This window comes from Mchenga conophoros, linkage group LG6 (assembly GCF_057382185.1).
Source record: "Mchenga conophoros isolate Kocher_MC1m ecotype Shallow Benthic linkage group LG6, M_conophoros_male_GT1.1, whole genome shotgun sequence".
Classification (NCBI taxonomy): domain Eukaryota; kingdom Metazoa; phylum Chordata; class Actinopteri; order Cichliformes; family Cichlidae; genus Mchenga; species Mchenga conophoros.
In genome coordinates, this window is record NC_140531.1 from 6,529,524 (window position 1) to 6,544,569 (window position 15,046).

General features: G+C 39.2%; 1 protein-coding gene across 1 annotated transcript in view; it reads left to right on the forward strand.

Annotated features, from left to right (window-relative positions):
• The window catches only part of lcor (ligand dependent nuclear receptor corepressor), a 78,961-nt gene that overhangs the window by 38,212 nt on the left and 25,703 nt on the right, over window positions 1–15,046 (forward strand). The window contains exons 2-3 of the mRNA XM_085278564.1: window positions 6,335–6,400; window positions 13,130–13,209. Coding sequence (XP_085134690.1) covers window positions 6,335–6,400; window positions 13,130–13,209 — 146 coding nt within the window. The remainder of the gene's footprint in view (window positions 1–6,334; window positions 6,401–13,129; window positions 13,210–15,046) is intronic.

A 15,046-nucleotide genomic window follows, 5' to 3' on the forward strand; every position in this document is an offset into this window, starting at 1 on the left:
TATGGTATATTTGACTGCACAGCAGCAACTACACTCTTCTTTTTTTATTGCTAATTTTTGTTTTGTTTTATTTTTCAGTCTCTCTTTATTTTGTTTTGGCTTATCAAGCTGTAGTATGTTAGAAAACTGTGCGTTCAGTATAGAATAGAACAAGAACAAATCCCTTTCAAGCTGTGGTTGTTACTACCTGATAAATGTAAGTGTAGAATTAGTGCTTTTAGAATTAGACCTTTTTATTTTAGACTGGCTAGTGAACTTATCCTAGTGCCTCTAATCTGAAACAGAAAGCAAATGTGTAAAATCAACTGAAAACTGAAATAATAAATGTCTAAAATCTCGGATTTGATGTTTTGAATCTTTTGGGGTGGTGTGTGAAAAATGGCCACCTGTTGTTCCAGATTTCTCACCTATGTGAGATAGGTGAGAAATCTGGAACAACAGGTTATTCTTGCAGTAAATTCAGAGGTTCTGCTCGTTAACTTATAATGTGATGCTCCTGTGTCATTCCAAATCCGTGCGTCCTCACATTATCGCTGGCAGATGATATGTTTTAATCAGGGTCAAAGTGCAAAGAATGACAGAGAATAATGTCACAGAGAATGATGTTATTTTTACCGTTAAACACCAGTCTCTGTTTAAATTGCTGCTGCTATTTAGAACAGCTATATTCAAGAGGGCAGAGATCATAAACACCAGAGCTCTGCTGCACTGCGCTGATCAGACAAAGCTTTTTTTCTTCATTTTTTCAAGACATTTTTGTAATCATTATTGCAACTTTATTTTTTAACAAAATAATAATATCTAACTTAAATAGGCATGCCAATCACCATCCGCCCAATGTGGACGGTTGCGTTCTGGCTAGCTGTCTTGTCCACTAACTAATACTCAGGTTTTGCTGAACTAAAAAAGATGATTGTAACAGCTCTGTGTAGTAGTTACTGCTTTACTTAAACTTGCTTCTTAGGACCTTGAACAACACTTTAAACTGACAGTTTGTGGCTGTAATGGCCACTGTGGGCCCTGATTTCATAGGTAACCTTCTGTAATGTATTTACCACCTCATGATATTTAAAGTAATTCAGGATTTTCTTTTACTACTAATGGTAGTCACTTCTGTTTCTTGCCTTAGAGGTCTGAAATAATGCTGGCTGCTTATAACAAATAGAGAAAAGTGCCCGGTGTTTGGTGCGTCTCAGAGAGTACTGGGTTAGCCACACTTCATGTTGTTTTTAATAACACTTTGCATTTCCATCAGCTATATGTGGAATAGAAATTGTATTTATATATCACCTTTTATTATCTGTAAAGTAAGACTGATTTACAGTGGAAAACAAAAAAATTGAAAATATAGGCATAAACAGAAAAAGAAACAAATATGAGGCAACATAAAAATAGGCGTGAGTGAAAAGTAAAATCTGAATTAATAAAGCAGAATACGTCAAACATGTTACACGGCAATAAAAGCCACAAAGAAATGCAGTACGTGTCTGCATACAGCGACACACACGCACGCGCACACACACACACACACACACACACACACACACACACACACACACACAGCGATTAGCTACAGGTGTGGGAGAATATGGAAGTTTTTGAGAGTAACAGTTGTCATGGACTTTGAATCATCAAGCAGCTTGTTCCAGAGAACAGGATCAGCGTGACTGAAGACGGCCTCGTCAGAATAATTCTCACAGATTGACTTCTGTACGTTTATTTTACAGGTGTCAACAGGTTATCATCAAAGAGTGTTGGATATGTATTTAGAGGCCAAAAATTAAAGCCAAGCATATTTAATACATGCGTTTTTATGAGTTTTTGAGACTTCTCTTTTACCCTCAAAAAACGATATAAATTGCATGATAGATTTTTAATGACTAAATTGTAAATGTGATACAAATTAAAACTCATATATGCAGATTAAAAATAATATATCTTTTATATATTTTGCTTAAAGGTTCAACAAACACTCCATTATCAAATAATTAAAGATTTCTGGCAGTTATTTCATGTTGCAGGTTTTAAAGGGTTAATAAATACTGAAGGTCCAAGTCAAAACAACTGAAATGGTTTAAAATATGTGTCAGTTAGAAAGATTATTTTCCTTGTTCTTGTTCTTGCTAAGATTTAAGGGGGAAAAGGACATATTCTGATTTTATAGGGTTAAGGTTTGGATGTAATGACCTTGCAGGGATAAAAAAAACTGTAAAGAAATTGAAACCCTAGCTTATTAGAGTGTTAGGAGGAGTAAATGATGCTCAGTTATTCCCTCCAGTTTGCACTCCCATGTATTGTCTCATTTTCATGACCCTGGATTTATTCGACTTGGATTAAGGATTTCTACCAGGACCGTTTTTTTGTAACTTTTGTAAATGTCAACCCTACAACACCACAATTAATGTCTCCTGGAAAGATTGTCTGAAACTGTGTGATATTATTCATGTTTCCTTTTTTTATTCAACCATATCCATCTCTCCTCCTCCCTAACCCTCTCTATTACAGCCAGGCTTTCAGCTATAAACAGTTCTAGGAGACCACATACCTGCACTCCTTACTGCTGTTAGGGTTAATTAGGTATTGATTTGATCAGGACCAGGCAAGGGGCCTTATTCTAAAGGCTTTGGTCACAATGAATTATTAATGTTCATACAGAACTATATATAGTGTGCATCCAGTGGTCACAAGAAAGTCAAGCGTTGGTTCCTCTGTGCTGCTTAACCCAATCCCTGTTTGCTCCCCTCTCTGCTTCCTGCTCAGATTGATTGCACTACTTCCTTCAGGGTCATGTTCATTTTTTTTCCTTTTGGCTGTTGGAAATTTGAGAGATGTTGTTTCTTTACACGTTTGGGTGTGCTTTGATTTGACAAGCACACCCTGAGTGAATTTTTTAGTTGCTTCATTGCTCTTGACAAATACAAAGCAGCGCTGTGAGAGCACCGAGAGGCAGACTTTTACCAATCTGATGTTGATGGTGTTTTCCTAAGAGATATATCCACACAATATTTTTTTTTTTAAAAAGGTCCAAATCTGGTTAACGCCAAGCAGAAACATCAGTGAATGAATGCCAAAACTGCATTCCTCCTTTCAGCCTTGAGGAAGTCTGTCTGTTACGAACAAAAGCTTTGGTCTCTGCAGAGTTTCCAGCCTTCATAATAACTTGCAGCTAACGAAGCTTGCTAGCATTAGTTGATTAGCATCTTCTAGTCTAAATATGGCAGCTTTTAGCTCCAAGATTCCAAAATGGTGGCAGGCATTATGTGGCTACATCCATCTATTATATAGAGTGTGGGGTTATCATATTTTCTGTCCGCTTTCATTAACTCGTAAACATACCATAAAATGCCAAAGCTTTAATTAAAAAAATAATGGCTCCTAGTGTAAAGTTGCCGAGCATGTATGTCTACATCATCCACTTCTTCTTTATCGTTAAAGTGCTGTGTGTGTTATACCCTGCATGTGCAGCAGCTTCACCGTGATTCACTGCATCGGTCATTTGTTCACATATTTGCCACAATTGCTCGTCATGTGCACCGAAATGCACACCGTTCAGCTTGATGTCTGCTGATTCTGTGCATGTGTGCATTTTTGTGTATGTGCCTCAGTTTTGGTCATGCTCCTCTCAGCTGTGCTGCTGTACAGTGAAGTGAAATGAAGTGGCACAGTGGAGATTTTAAAGATTTGTGTGCGAGAGAAAGAGGAAGAGAGTTTATATTCACATGTATTTTTGCATAACACAATGACACAGTCAAATCAAATCAAATCAAATCACTTTTTATTGTCACATCACATGTGCAGGCACACTGGCACAGCACATGCGATTGAAATTCTTGTGTGCGAGCCCCACAAGCAACAGAGATGTGCAAACACAGTCCCGGATGCCATAGTGTGTGTGTGTGTGTCTGTGTGTGTGGTCTCTTTCTACTAAGTCATGTGTGACTGCTTTTGGACCAGCAGTGTGTGTGTTCACTAACTGACCTACATTTCTGGAGCTTTTTGCCAGTGGCTCAAGAGACTTTGTCAGCGTTATCTCATCTAGCCAATCACAGCCCCTAATCTCATTTTGCCCAATCGCATCCCCAATCTCATGTGTCCAATCATGGCTTTGGCCTTCGGGGGAGTCATCTTCTACTCTACCCGGGCTTCTGTCAGAGAAGCGTTTGCGGCTGACTGTACCTTTTAAACACTCACCATCTTATGGGCCAAATAGAGCAGCAGCTCAGTAATTTTGACTTTCAGCGCTGATTTCTCATGCAGTGCTGCAACCCTAATTATATCCCCCCAGCTTGAAAGGAGAGCTGTGTTTCTGCACACATTGCCAGCTGGAGAGGAAGGAGAAAAAATTGAAGCTTTTGAAAATTCTTTGAAGCTTCTGTTTTTTTGTTATCAAAGCCGTCTTTGTTGGTTGCATGAATTTTGCATGTGCAGGTTTAAGGGAACTGTGATGTGCGGGTGTGTGGTAAGCTGGGTAGGTGGATGTGTTTTCATACAACATGTTTTGCAAAATATAAAAAAGTGCCCATCACAATAGGTTTAATCAATACCATCCATGTGAATAGCAACTATAAAATACTAACTTCATTAAAAAGATTAACTTAAAAATTGAACACATTTGGTTTGATGCTACTTGAATTGTTTCTAATCTAGTGCTGTAATCTATATAGATTATATAAAGTAGCTGTGTATTTATCGATAAGGGAGGACCTGTTAAATAGATGATGCTGGAGTTGTTGCAGTAGTTATCATGTTATTTAATTTTAAACTCAACCTGAGCTGGATTTTGCCAGACAAACGTCCTGAGTAATATTTCTGTATGTGTTGTTGTGTCACCACATGGCAGATGTTTCTGGAAATTAAAACATACGCACAAGTTCATTTGTATCTGGCTGTAGGCCAACACAAGCCTGGAGAGTAAGGGACAGATAATGAGGGATTTCTTTCTGTATCTCTTTCACAAACACACACCATTTCACATACTTTTTTCAGTGTTCCTGCACGTCTAAGCGCATAATCAGTAATGTGCTCATTGTTTTAAAACCAAGCGTATAAAGTCAAATTTTCATGGTGAAAATGAAAAAAAAAAGGGACTTGAAAAGCATCTGGAAATAAATACAGTGTTTGATAGATACACCGTCAGATTAAAGCTGACCGCTATTGTTGCGGTCACAGTTTGAAACCAGTGTGCTCAGATAGTCTAGAAGTTGAAAACCAGCTGTCTCGTGTCGTGTATTAATTACGGCAAAACAAAAATAAGAGCAAAATCAAACCAGATCCATTCCAACTGCGTTTCTTCCACATTGGATTGAAACCTATAAAATGCAGCTGCAATCCTTGAATCTTTGACCTCTTTCCTATATTGGTTGCTTATAGTGTTGGTGCTGTGGGAGCTGAAGTGTTGCTGCTGACTGTAATGATTTTATAACAGAAATACATTTCCATGCAGGCTCTGGTTTTTCAGTCTCTGCTATTCCTGCGAGTAAAGAAGCATGGCCTCACACTGTCATCTTCAGCACCGAGCGAAGTGCCCACACTTGAACTGTGTTCGTGTGTGAGTGCATGCAGCGTCCTGCACGCACCCCTCCAACCCTTCCATCCCCTGCTCAAAATGCACACACATTTAAACACACATATGTCTTTGTCTCCGTTTCTCTCCGTCTGCCTCTGTTTCCATTTAGTGGAGGATGGGTTGGGGGGAGGAAAGAGAGAAGAAAGGTGGAGGTGGTGGTGGGGGGTGGTCAGGTTGAAAATTACAATACGTATTTATGGGTTTTTTTGTGTGCTGTTGCTTGGCAACACCACATCGGGGGTATTTACAGTTAATAAAAAGTGAGTGACATTAGCTTGGTGTATTAGAGGTAAATCGCTCATTTGCTTTAAGAGCTAGAAAGAAAGTGTGTGTGTTTGAGTGTGTGTGTCTTTTCTTTTTATTGTGTGTGTATATGTAATAAGTGCTCACTGAGCCTTATCTTTGTAGATATTTAACTCTTTGTGTGACCGAAAGGCCTTTGTTTTTGTGCTCTAACATCATTCTGTGTGTGTGCGTATACAAATATATTTTCATATTTGTGTGCACACATAAAATAATATATTGCTAAATCTTTACATTTTCATTTAAATAGTTTTTTTTCCCACATTTATTATTATATCGCTTTTTCTTTCTTTTGTGCATCAGCAGAAATCTATCCCAGGAGAAAAGCACGTTGTCATCACATTTCCTCCTTAAAAGAACGATTGTTTTATTCCACGCAGCTGTATTTTTGGTCGCTGCCATTAGTTGTTTCGATGGGAACTGTGTCAGCTGGCATTAACGTCACATCTTGTCTGTCTTTCACAGGCTTTGAAAGCATCTTGGAAGGCTTGTTTGGGCCGGGACTAGTCAAAGACATCACCCTTTTCCAAGGTAAACATGCAAAACAAACAAATCAGCATTTGCAAATACAACTGTATACAAACGCACCGACCATAGTTAGCAACGCAAATGGCAGTCTGTCCTACCGAGTCTTTGGCAGCTGACGTACCAAGTAACACACACGTGATGAAACTGTGAGGGGAAAAAATGGGAACTTTAATAAAATGAAATAAACAAAACAACAAAATGGATATTTATTGAGAGAAAAATAAAATAAATCTTTTTTATCAGTGACAATGTTGTTTGGAAGGACTAAAGTCATTTTCATCTTGTGCTCTGGAGAGCTTTTATATATTTCTGTTTTTAAAAAAAACAATAGACATGTACATACAGCAGGAGCTCAGCTCTCAATTTAGCTTAGTGTTATTCAGCGTGAGAGACACTGTGGACCTTCAATAAATATATACTGACATGACAATGAGCGACACAGCATCTCCCCATTGATCTGACTTTAAAACATTTATTGCCTACAGAAGTGACGCTGCTGCAGAAAGCATTTAGAATACAAAACAATATGATTAATTCATACAATAGCCTTTAATTTATACAGGCCAGATGTCACTAAACAGAGCTGGAGAAGGACAAAAACTGGCAGCCTGGACCAGCTGAGCTTGATGGTTTCTCTGGTAATGAGGCTCTCACTGCTCTCTAATGGTCTGATGCTAGAAGAGCTGGTAAACGGCTAAATACAGTGCAAAAAAATAGTGACTTAAATGCATCTGCTACGACTGCATTCACGGTGAGAGCACGAGCAGCAGAAACAGGGCTCGGTCTGAATCACACAGCTGATGTCACAGATCAGCACCACCCTGCAGATGTGTCTTCATGCTGACTTGAATGTGGATCTGCACATCTGTATTAAAATATAAAAATAATATTATGGTGTATGCAGTCATTCCTCTTTTTCATAAAATCCAACATGCCAGGTCTTTTGACCTTTACTTGAACCTTTATGAGATTTTTCTTCTGTCATCTTAGATGCTTTTAGTTGTAGAATATTCAAATATTCGCCTCTTCAAATTTTGTTAGAAGATTTAGCTATTGTTTATATCCCTTCGGCACAATCTCTTTTTCCCAAATGAATCCATCAAAAAAAAGGAGAGTGATCACTTTGCATATAAATATAGCCCAAGTTACAGCAGAGCCATTGTCTTTATCTCTTATGTATGTTGATTTTTTTATTCACATGTATTACTACCAGCTGAGCATCATTTAAAGGCCACAGTCTACATGAATGTATTTCTCACCATGTCTGTCCCTTTATGTCCTGATGTCTGCTTATAATAATAAAGCACCATGTCACATAGCTCACATAATCTAAAACCAGTTACTTGAATGATCAGAACTACAGTAGAGCCCCTTTGGGATCTGGTAATATTGGATATTTGCATCACGGATGAGCAACCAATAGATCTGCAGATCTGTGTCATGCTGTCAAGTCAAGGTGGACCAAAACATCTGAGGAATCTTTCCGGCACCTTGTCGAATCTATGCCACAAAGAATTAGATGCCATTTTATTAGGTATGCTTTACTAGCACTAGGTTTGACCACCTTTTTCCTTCAGACCTGCCTTGAGTGTACAGGTGTTGAACTCCAGGCCTCGAGGGCCGGTGTCCTGCAGCCTTTAGATGTGTCCTTGATCCATCACAGCTGATTTAAATGGCTAAATTACCTCCTCAACATGTCTTGAAGTTCTCCAGAGGCCTGGTAATGAACTAATCATTTGATTCAGGTCTGTTGACCCAGGGTGATATCTAAAACCTGCAGGCCACCGGCCCTCGAGGCCTGGAGTTTGACACCCCTGCTTTAGTGGAAGAAGCGTTAAACAATCACAGTGTACACATTTTCCAGCGCTCAATCATATGCTGGTTCCCCAGTCTGTCATCCAAACTGGTGAACCCCAGTGCATATGTAAATTTATGAAGTATATTTGTGGTTGCACAGCATTGTCTGTGTGATGACTGCTTTCATTCACATTCTGAAACTCAGGATGCCATAAACACAGGTGGTGTGTTTGCATTCAGGTATTCTATCATCTGTGCCTCTTCCCCCATGCACAACACTCACAGTACTTATAGGAATTACAAAATTAGTTTTTACATCAGCAAAACCCAATTGTTACATGTTCTCATAAATATCACGTGACTAAAGCGAAGGAAGGCTGCCCGGCTCACTCTCTCACATGCACTCTCAGAAAAAACAAGGTCAACATGGCGTTCTGGTGTCATGTGACCCATCCCCCACCAACTTAGAGCATTTTTGGAATATTTCGGGCATGTCATTTTCAATCATGCGTTACACTCGTGCGCAGACATACACACATATATACATTGTCTCCCAAGTAAAGGTGGCACATGAGGCAGCAGTGAAGCCTCCCTCACGTAAAAACACAAACGCCTAGCAAAAGTTAATCTTTGTGACTTGAAGAGGAAAAAAAACCCAAACAAAATGCTGTCTCATGAATTCTTTTCCCTCAAAGGGCCCTCACCCTCCTTTGTGTTTCCCAGACTTTCTGTTTAAAGCTGAAGTCAGCCAGCTCTCAATTTAGAGTTATATATTTACTGATTTGAGTCCTGTGGGCGCAGAAAACTTTCTCAGCCTGCGATCAAAATGTCAGAAATGTTAAAGGTCTGTTTAAGAAAGAAGGCGCTGCTACGTGATTCAGAGCAAGTGAAGCTGAAGTCTGATGATTGCAATAGTTGCCGGTAGCTTCCATGTTTTTTTCCTGTTTTTTGGTCAGTGGTTCGCTGTAATCTTGTCCACAAAACCAAACATATAAACATAATTATGCAGGGTGCTGAGGGGCATACACTAAGATATGCAAAGATATACAAGCTCACGTTAAACAGCATAGATGTACATTACAGAGAAATCACATCTGCGGTAGCTTGGAAACCGTGTATCTCTTAATCTCAAAGAAACCTGCATTTTCTCAGTTGTCACGTTTACGAAAGTAGGCTGCTCAGGCTCAGGTATGCTGAGCTGATTATGTGCATGTAAACAAGCCGAGAGCTGAGCAGACACACACACACACACACACACACACACACACACACACACACACACACACACACTGAAAGCTTCCTCTCAACTGTGCCAGTATCGCCTTTGTGTTTACTACTTGCACACACTCACAAATACCTTGAATACTGTTAGGGTGGGGTGGGGGTTAAGCTAGCTGTGGGACTGGAGCTTAATTGGCGCATTCCCAGGGATACTGTAAGTGGCACAACCATGGGGTTCAAGCACAGCTCACCTTTGACCTTATTCATTCCCGTCCCGGAGACAGAGATGCACAAAGAAAACGAGAGAGTAGTAACTGAATCGTCTGCACGTCTCGCAGGAAAATGATGGGAAGCTGGAGATTTCAGGCACATATCTGCACACACACTTTAAAAAAGGGGAAAACTAGCAGACCCTATTTATAGGATTTGAACAGGTTCTTCTTAAAGAAGCATGCTGGTGTTCCTCCTGACCGGATCTTACTTGTGTGTCTTACTCTGCTGTAGGGTGTGATCGCGAGGTGAAGCAGATTAAACTGTTAGCCAGAGGGGACAGAAAAGCAGCGGTTGGGATTTAGTTACTCTTTAACTCCAAATCCTATTGGTTATATTTTCATCTTCAGATATTTCATTTTTGGCAGCCTGTTGTCTTGTTCAGTACAGCGCAGCGTGAAAATCCATTTTTAAACCTTCTTTGTAATCGATTACACCGAGGCATCAAGTGCAAAGGGAGTGCTTTGCGTCGCCTCAAAACAAATAATATAGCTTTTACAAAACTGATTGCAGACTTGATGTTCACTGTAAGGGATTATGCAACTCAAACAAATTGGATTATTGATTTTCTAATCTTACAAAGTAATGGAAGGTCATGGTATGGCACAAAGAAACAAACAAAAACTCCTGGAATGTCATCTGCTTGTCACTTGCCATTGCCCGCCTGCCCTCGTGTGCTCTGTTTTGCCCTGCTTTGTTTTTCAGTTATTGTCAAACTATAAATGTGAAAAAAATACAAGTTAATAATATATTCACATTTATAGCTCAAATATTATTGTTTTTCATGTTTGGGATTATTAAACAAAGGTATCCTGTAAATATCCATATAAATATAAAGATTTTCCTTTCTTTCTTTTATTATTCTTTTCATGCTCATAAATGGCAAACAAGGAAAAAGAAAAAAAAAGATAGAAAGTTAAAGGCATGGATGGACACAGTTGCCGATATTAGCTTGTTGCAGAAACATCTATTCCCAGCACGTATGCCAGCTCACAGTCGACACAAAGAAGGAAATTGAAATAAATACGATTCCTTTAATCAAATTGACCTTACTGTGAATAAAATGTAGATTATCTGTATCAGCAGTGTAAAGAGTGCAAGGATGAGTGGAAATGCATGCAAGCCATAAACCCAACAAATGGAGAAGAGAGATGGATTGTGCAAACCCGGCCCTCTGATAAAGCAGTCACTGGAGCGGTGCCAGGTGTGGCTCCCCTATGGACCCACCTCTGCTACTCTGCCCTCCTCCCACACAGAAACACGAACAAACAGAGTGGGGAGGGGTCATCACAGTAACAAGACGGGACAGGGTAGAATTGCTGAACATGGCTTCAGGTCATGTACAAATGGTTTCTTTATTATGTCAGAGTGGACTGTATATATTTACATTTCTGTATGTGTTAAATGCAGCAGTAAAGATGAGCATCAACATATTTTTTTAATATTCTACTGTTTTTTGATTTGTTTTTGTTTTTAAATGTTGCTCTTCATTTGGACCTAAATAAATCAGGTGGTTCCATCCTGCTATTTTTCTAAAATTGCAAAAGATGAAGGTTTTTTTCTTTCTTTAAGGACAATACTGCACAATTAAGGAAATTACATAAAAACAGAGATTTTACTGCTTTATGTCTTGAAATGACTGGGTAATAGTGACGCGAGAAGAAAAAACCCCAAATGAATCAAGAACAAGAAATATCGAGTTGTTTGATGAGACCGAGGGCATTCCTATACATATGGAAACAAATGCATTAAAGCAAAGCAGTTTGTGCTACAGATATATCACAGCAGAACTGCAGGCATCCCTGTGTGATGTTAAAATGAACATCATACACCTTACATTTATCAGATTTTCACAGTTTAAGGAATAAATTCTCACGGCGTAACACTTTGTGAAGCACTTTCACCTGAGATTCAGCGTGTTTGCTTAGTTGCTGAAAAGGTGTCATTTTGGAGATGGGAAGTTTTGAATTGGCACACACTTCATGTTCACAGGATGTTCTGATATTGTTCTGTCTCTCTGTGGAGCTGACTCGTCCCTCCTTTTCCCTCCTATATATATATATATATATATTGTTTTAAATGGAGGTGTAATACCATGGCAACAGCTCAGCTGTAGCCAGTGTCCTCAGCTCAGAAGGTGCTATGTTGGTAAAAATGTATTTCTGCTGCTGACATCATCTAAATCAATCATCATTTAATCATAAGAGGACAATCACAGGATTATTATTGATATGAGAAACCACTGATCAGAGGTTGTTGTTGTTTTTAATTGGATTATATGGAGCTTTTATGGTTTATGTCATACATGTTTAAAATTACAAAACTTGATATTTTGATTTCAGCTTCCACCTCTCCATCAGCCTGAGATGAGATCAGAACCACACACCCAGTAATATCTGCCCATTCTGTGCACAGAACAACAAAACAACAACAACAAAAAGTAAAACTAGTCAAGCCTCCAACAGCAAATAATTAATTATAAATGTTAAGTGAAAAGTAATAGTAACATGCAGCTAATTTGTTCTGTATAAATATAAGAGTGTTTACACACGTCGCCATTTTTGCAACCAGAATTTTCTGTAAACATAAATTTTTGTGCTGACACATTTGCATTTATAGTAGAGAAATGCATTATATTTCTATACAAGTGTAGAAATATATCTTTAGCTGCTCAGATTTGCTTTAAATGTGATTTTGTGGTTCTCTTAATTGCCCACAATGCTCGTGTGTATTTGATCAGTTACATTCTCTTTTGAAATGTGAATTTAGAGCAGAGTAAAACACCTGCAGAGGCAGAGAGTCTGTCAGGATTTTTGGCTTAATGATTGGAAGCTCATAAAACTACAGGGAGACACCAGTGAACTTTGTCATCCAGAAAAACACATTTAAGAGAAATCAGTTTTGGAAATTGGACATTCTTTGTGAAGACGGCTTCAGGGCGTGAATCTCTCAAACTGACCCAGATATATGCACAAAGACGTCCACGCTGCTTTTGGAGGTTTAAGGCAATAATGTGCCTGATACCTGATTGAGCTTATCTGTCAGTCACAGGTGTGGTTCATTTTTACACGGCATGCTTGTGGACTGAATCGCTGGAATTTAGTCAGTCACTGTAATTAAAAGTGAATCACTTTATTGCTGTTGTTGATCTGGGTGGTGGTCCCTGAGCTGTCAGTCTCTCTCGGCTTATCAGTCTGGATTTCTCCCTCGATTCATATACACCTCGCTAATGATCTGCACCTGGATATTCAAACTGAATAATTGTAGTAGCGCCTCGCAAATCAAGTAAAACACACATTAAACCTTCACCACGTTGTTTTGCTCTTTGTTTCTACTGTTACACTAACAGATTCTGCTCCCGGGTAGCACATCAGTCAACTTATGAGATCCTGAGCATTATGGGAGTTTGAGTTAGTCATTAATTGCATACTTTCTGTCATGCAGACTGCGAGCCAGAGGAGGTGTCTGACTGGTCCTTTGATGAAAACTGTCTCTTCTGCTGCTTAAGACGTGAGAAAGTCAAGGTAGGTGCAGTTCAGTCTCCCTTTTAGATAAGACCCTCTCATTCTAATTACATGGCTGTGATTTCACAACTCTTCAGAAGCTGCTGGGTGGTATCACTTTTACCTCACAACACGAAGGTGCCTGATGTAAATGGAGCAGGGTTTTTTTTTATATAATATGGAGTTACATTAGGTTTTGTTTTCACCTGAATAAACTAATGTTAGCTTTTTAGCAGCACACTCGATTGAACAATTTGTTTCAAAGAATAAGCAGACTACAGAATATGGGGGGTGATGGGTGGGGGCTACATTTTATAATGTGTAACTGTGTAATTGTGCTGTGGCATAGCTGGGTTTATTTATTTCATACTTTGAGTGCAAAGGAAAACATTTTTTTAAGTTTTTATTTGTTTTCATAGATGTGGTTACTGGGAATTAACCACATTAATTATTAGTTAGGAGAGCAAGATACAAATAGATAACTTAATACCCACCCTTTCTCTTCCACATATCCAGTTAAGAGTCAAAGGGATGCTGGAGACTATCCCAGCAGTCATAGTGTGAGAGGCAGGATACATCCTGGACAGGTGTTATAGAGCTAGACGGCTACATTTACACATGGGGTTAGGTCACCAAGTAACCTAACCCCATGCATTTCTTCGGACTGTGGGAGGAAGCCAGAGTACCTGTAGAGAACCCCAACTCACTGGGTTTCAACCCAGGGTCTTCTTGCTGTGAGGCAAACCACACCACCATCCCTGCACCCAACTTAATAATTGCAGCTTTTGTCCAAAGGAAAAAAACGTTTACATTTTTAAACGGCCCTCAATATAAGATGTGTATTAGAACACACTTTTATTATCTAAGGCTTACAAATAAGATGTAAAGGCCTTGAATAATGTATAACAACATGTTCCACTGAATGCGTGCTGTGAGTGTGGAGAAGGGGAATGTTTCACTGCAGTGTTGTACAAATTTTAAAAAAATAAAACATGATGTGCGTTTCAATTAGCTATTTCCTCGCTAACATTGTCGCTAACAGAGGTGAATACTGCTCTCTGCCTGATACAGCACTTATGTTACTTTCATGAAGCAGCTCATTTTCTTTGTCCACGTGTTCTGTATTTTAGTTCACTGCCAGTTTTAAGTTTTCTATTGAAAAATACCACATCTTTGTCTCTCTCCTCCTCCTGGTGCACTACTTGTTATTTGTGTTGTTTAACCATCCGTGGTCTTGACCCCAATTTAGCCTATAAAAGGACTGTGACATAATGATTTGGAGGTGAGTGAGTGAGTGTGTGTGTGTGGAAGGAGGAGGAGGATGCTGACATGATTGTAAATTAGTTGGTCTCCCACAGTAGCCTAGATGCTGGTACACCCTCACAGTTTCTTAGCCCAACAAAAAGCATCCTGAACAGAATAATAATGAGTTTATTGGACAAGCTTCTATTTAATATATACAAATCCAAGCATGTGTTCATCGTGCTTCTGCTCATTCTGCTGTGCAGAAGGCCTTCGTGTTTTGCGGCCATTCATTGTTACCGCCCTCCGCTGCACTTAAAAATGAGGAACAAAAAGAGCAAGGATGCTACGGGGCCCTCAACAGTCTCTGGATGATTCCAAATGGGCTCCCTTGTTGCATGTGGCCTCCGCTCTCTTATCACCACAGTCGCCATTATAAACACCGTAGGGGGTGATGTGGATGAAAAGAAAAATTCTTTTTTAAATATCAGAAGAAAGTAGAAACGACTTGTTAGTCTGGAGGCTGTAATAAGAGATGAGTCACATATGTTCTGTTAATTAACATATCAATATTATCATATGCTTTTGAATGCATTTCTATGAGGGCAGTTGATTG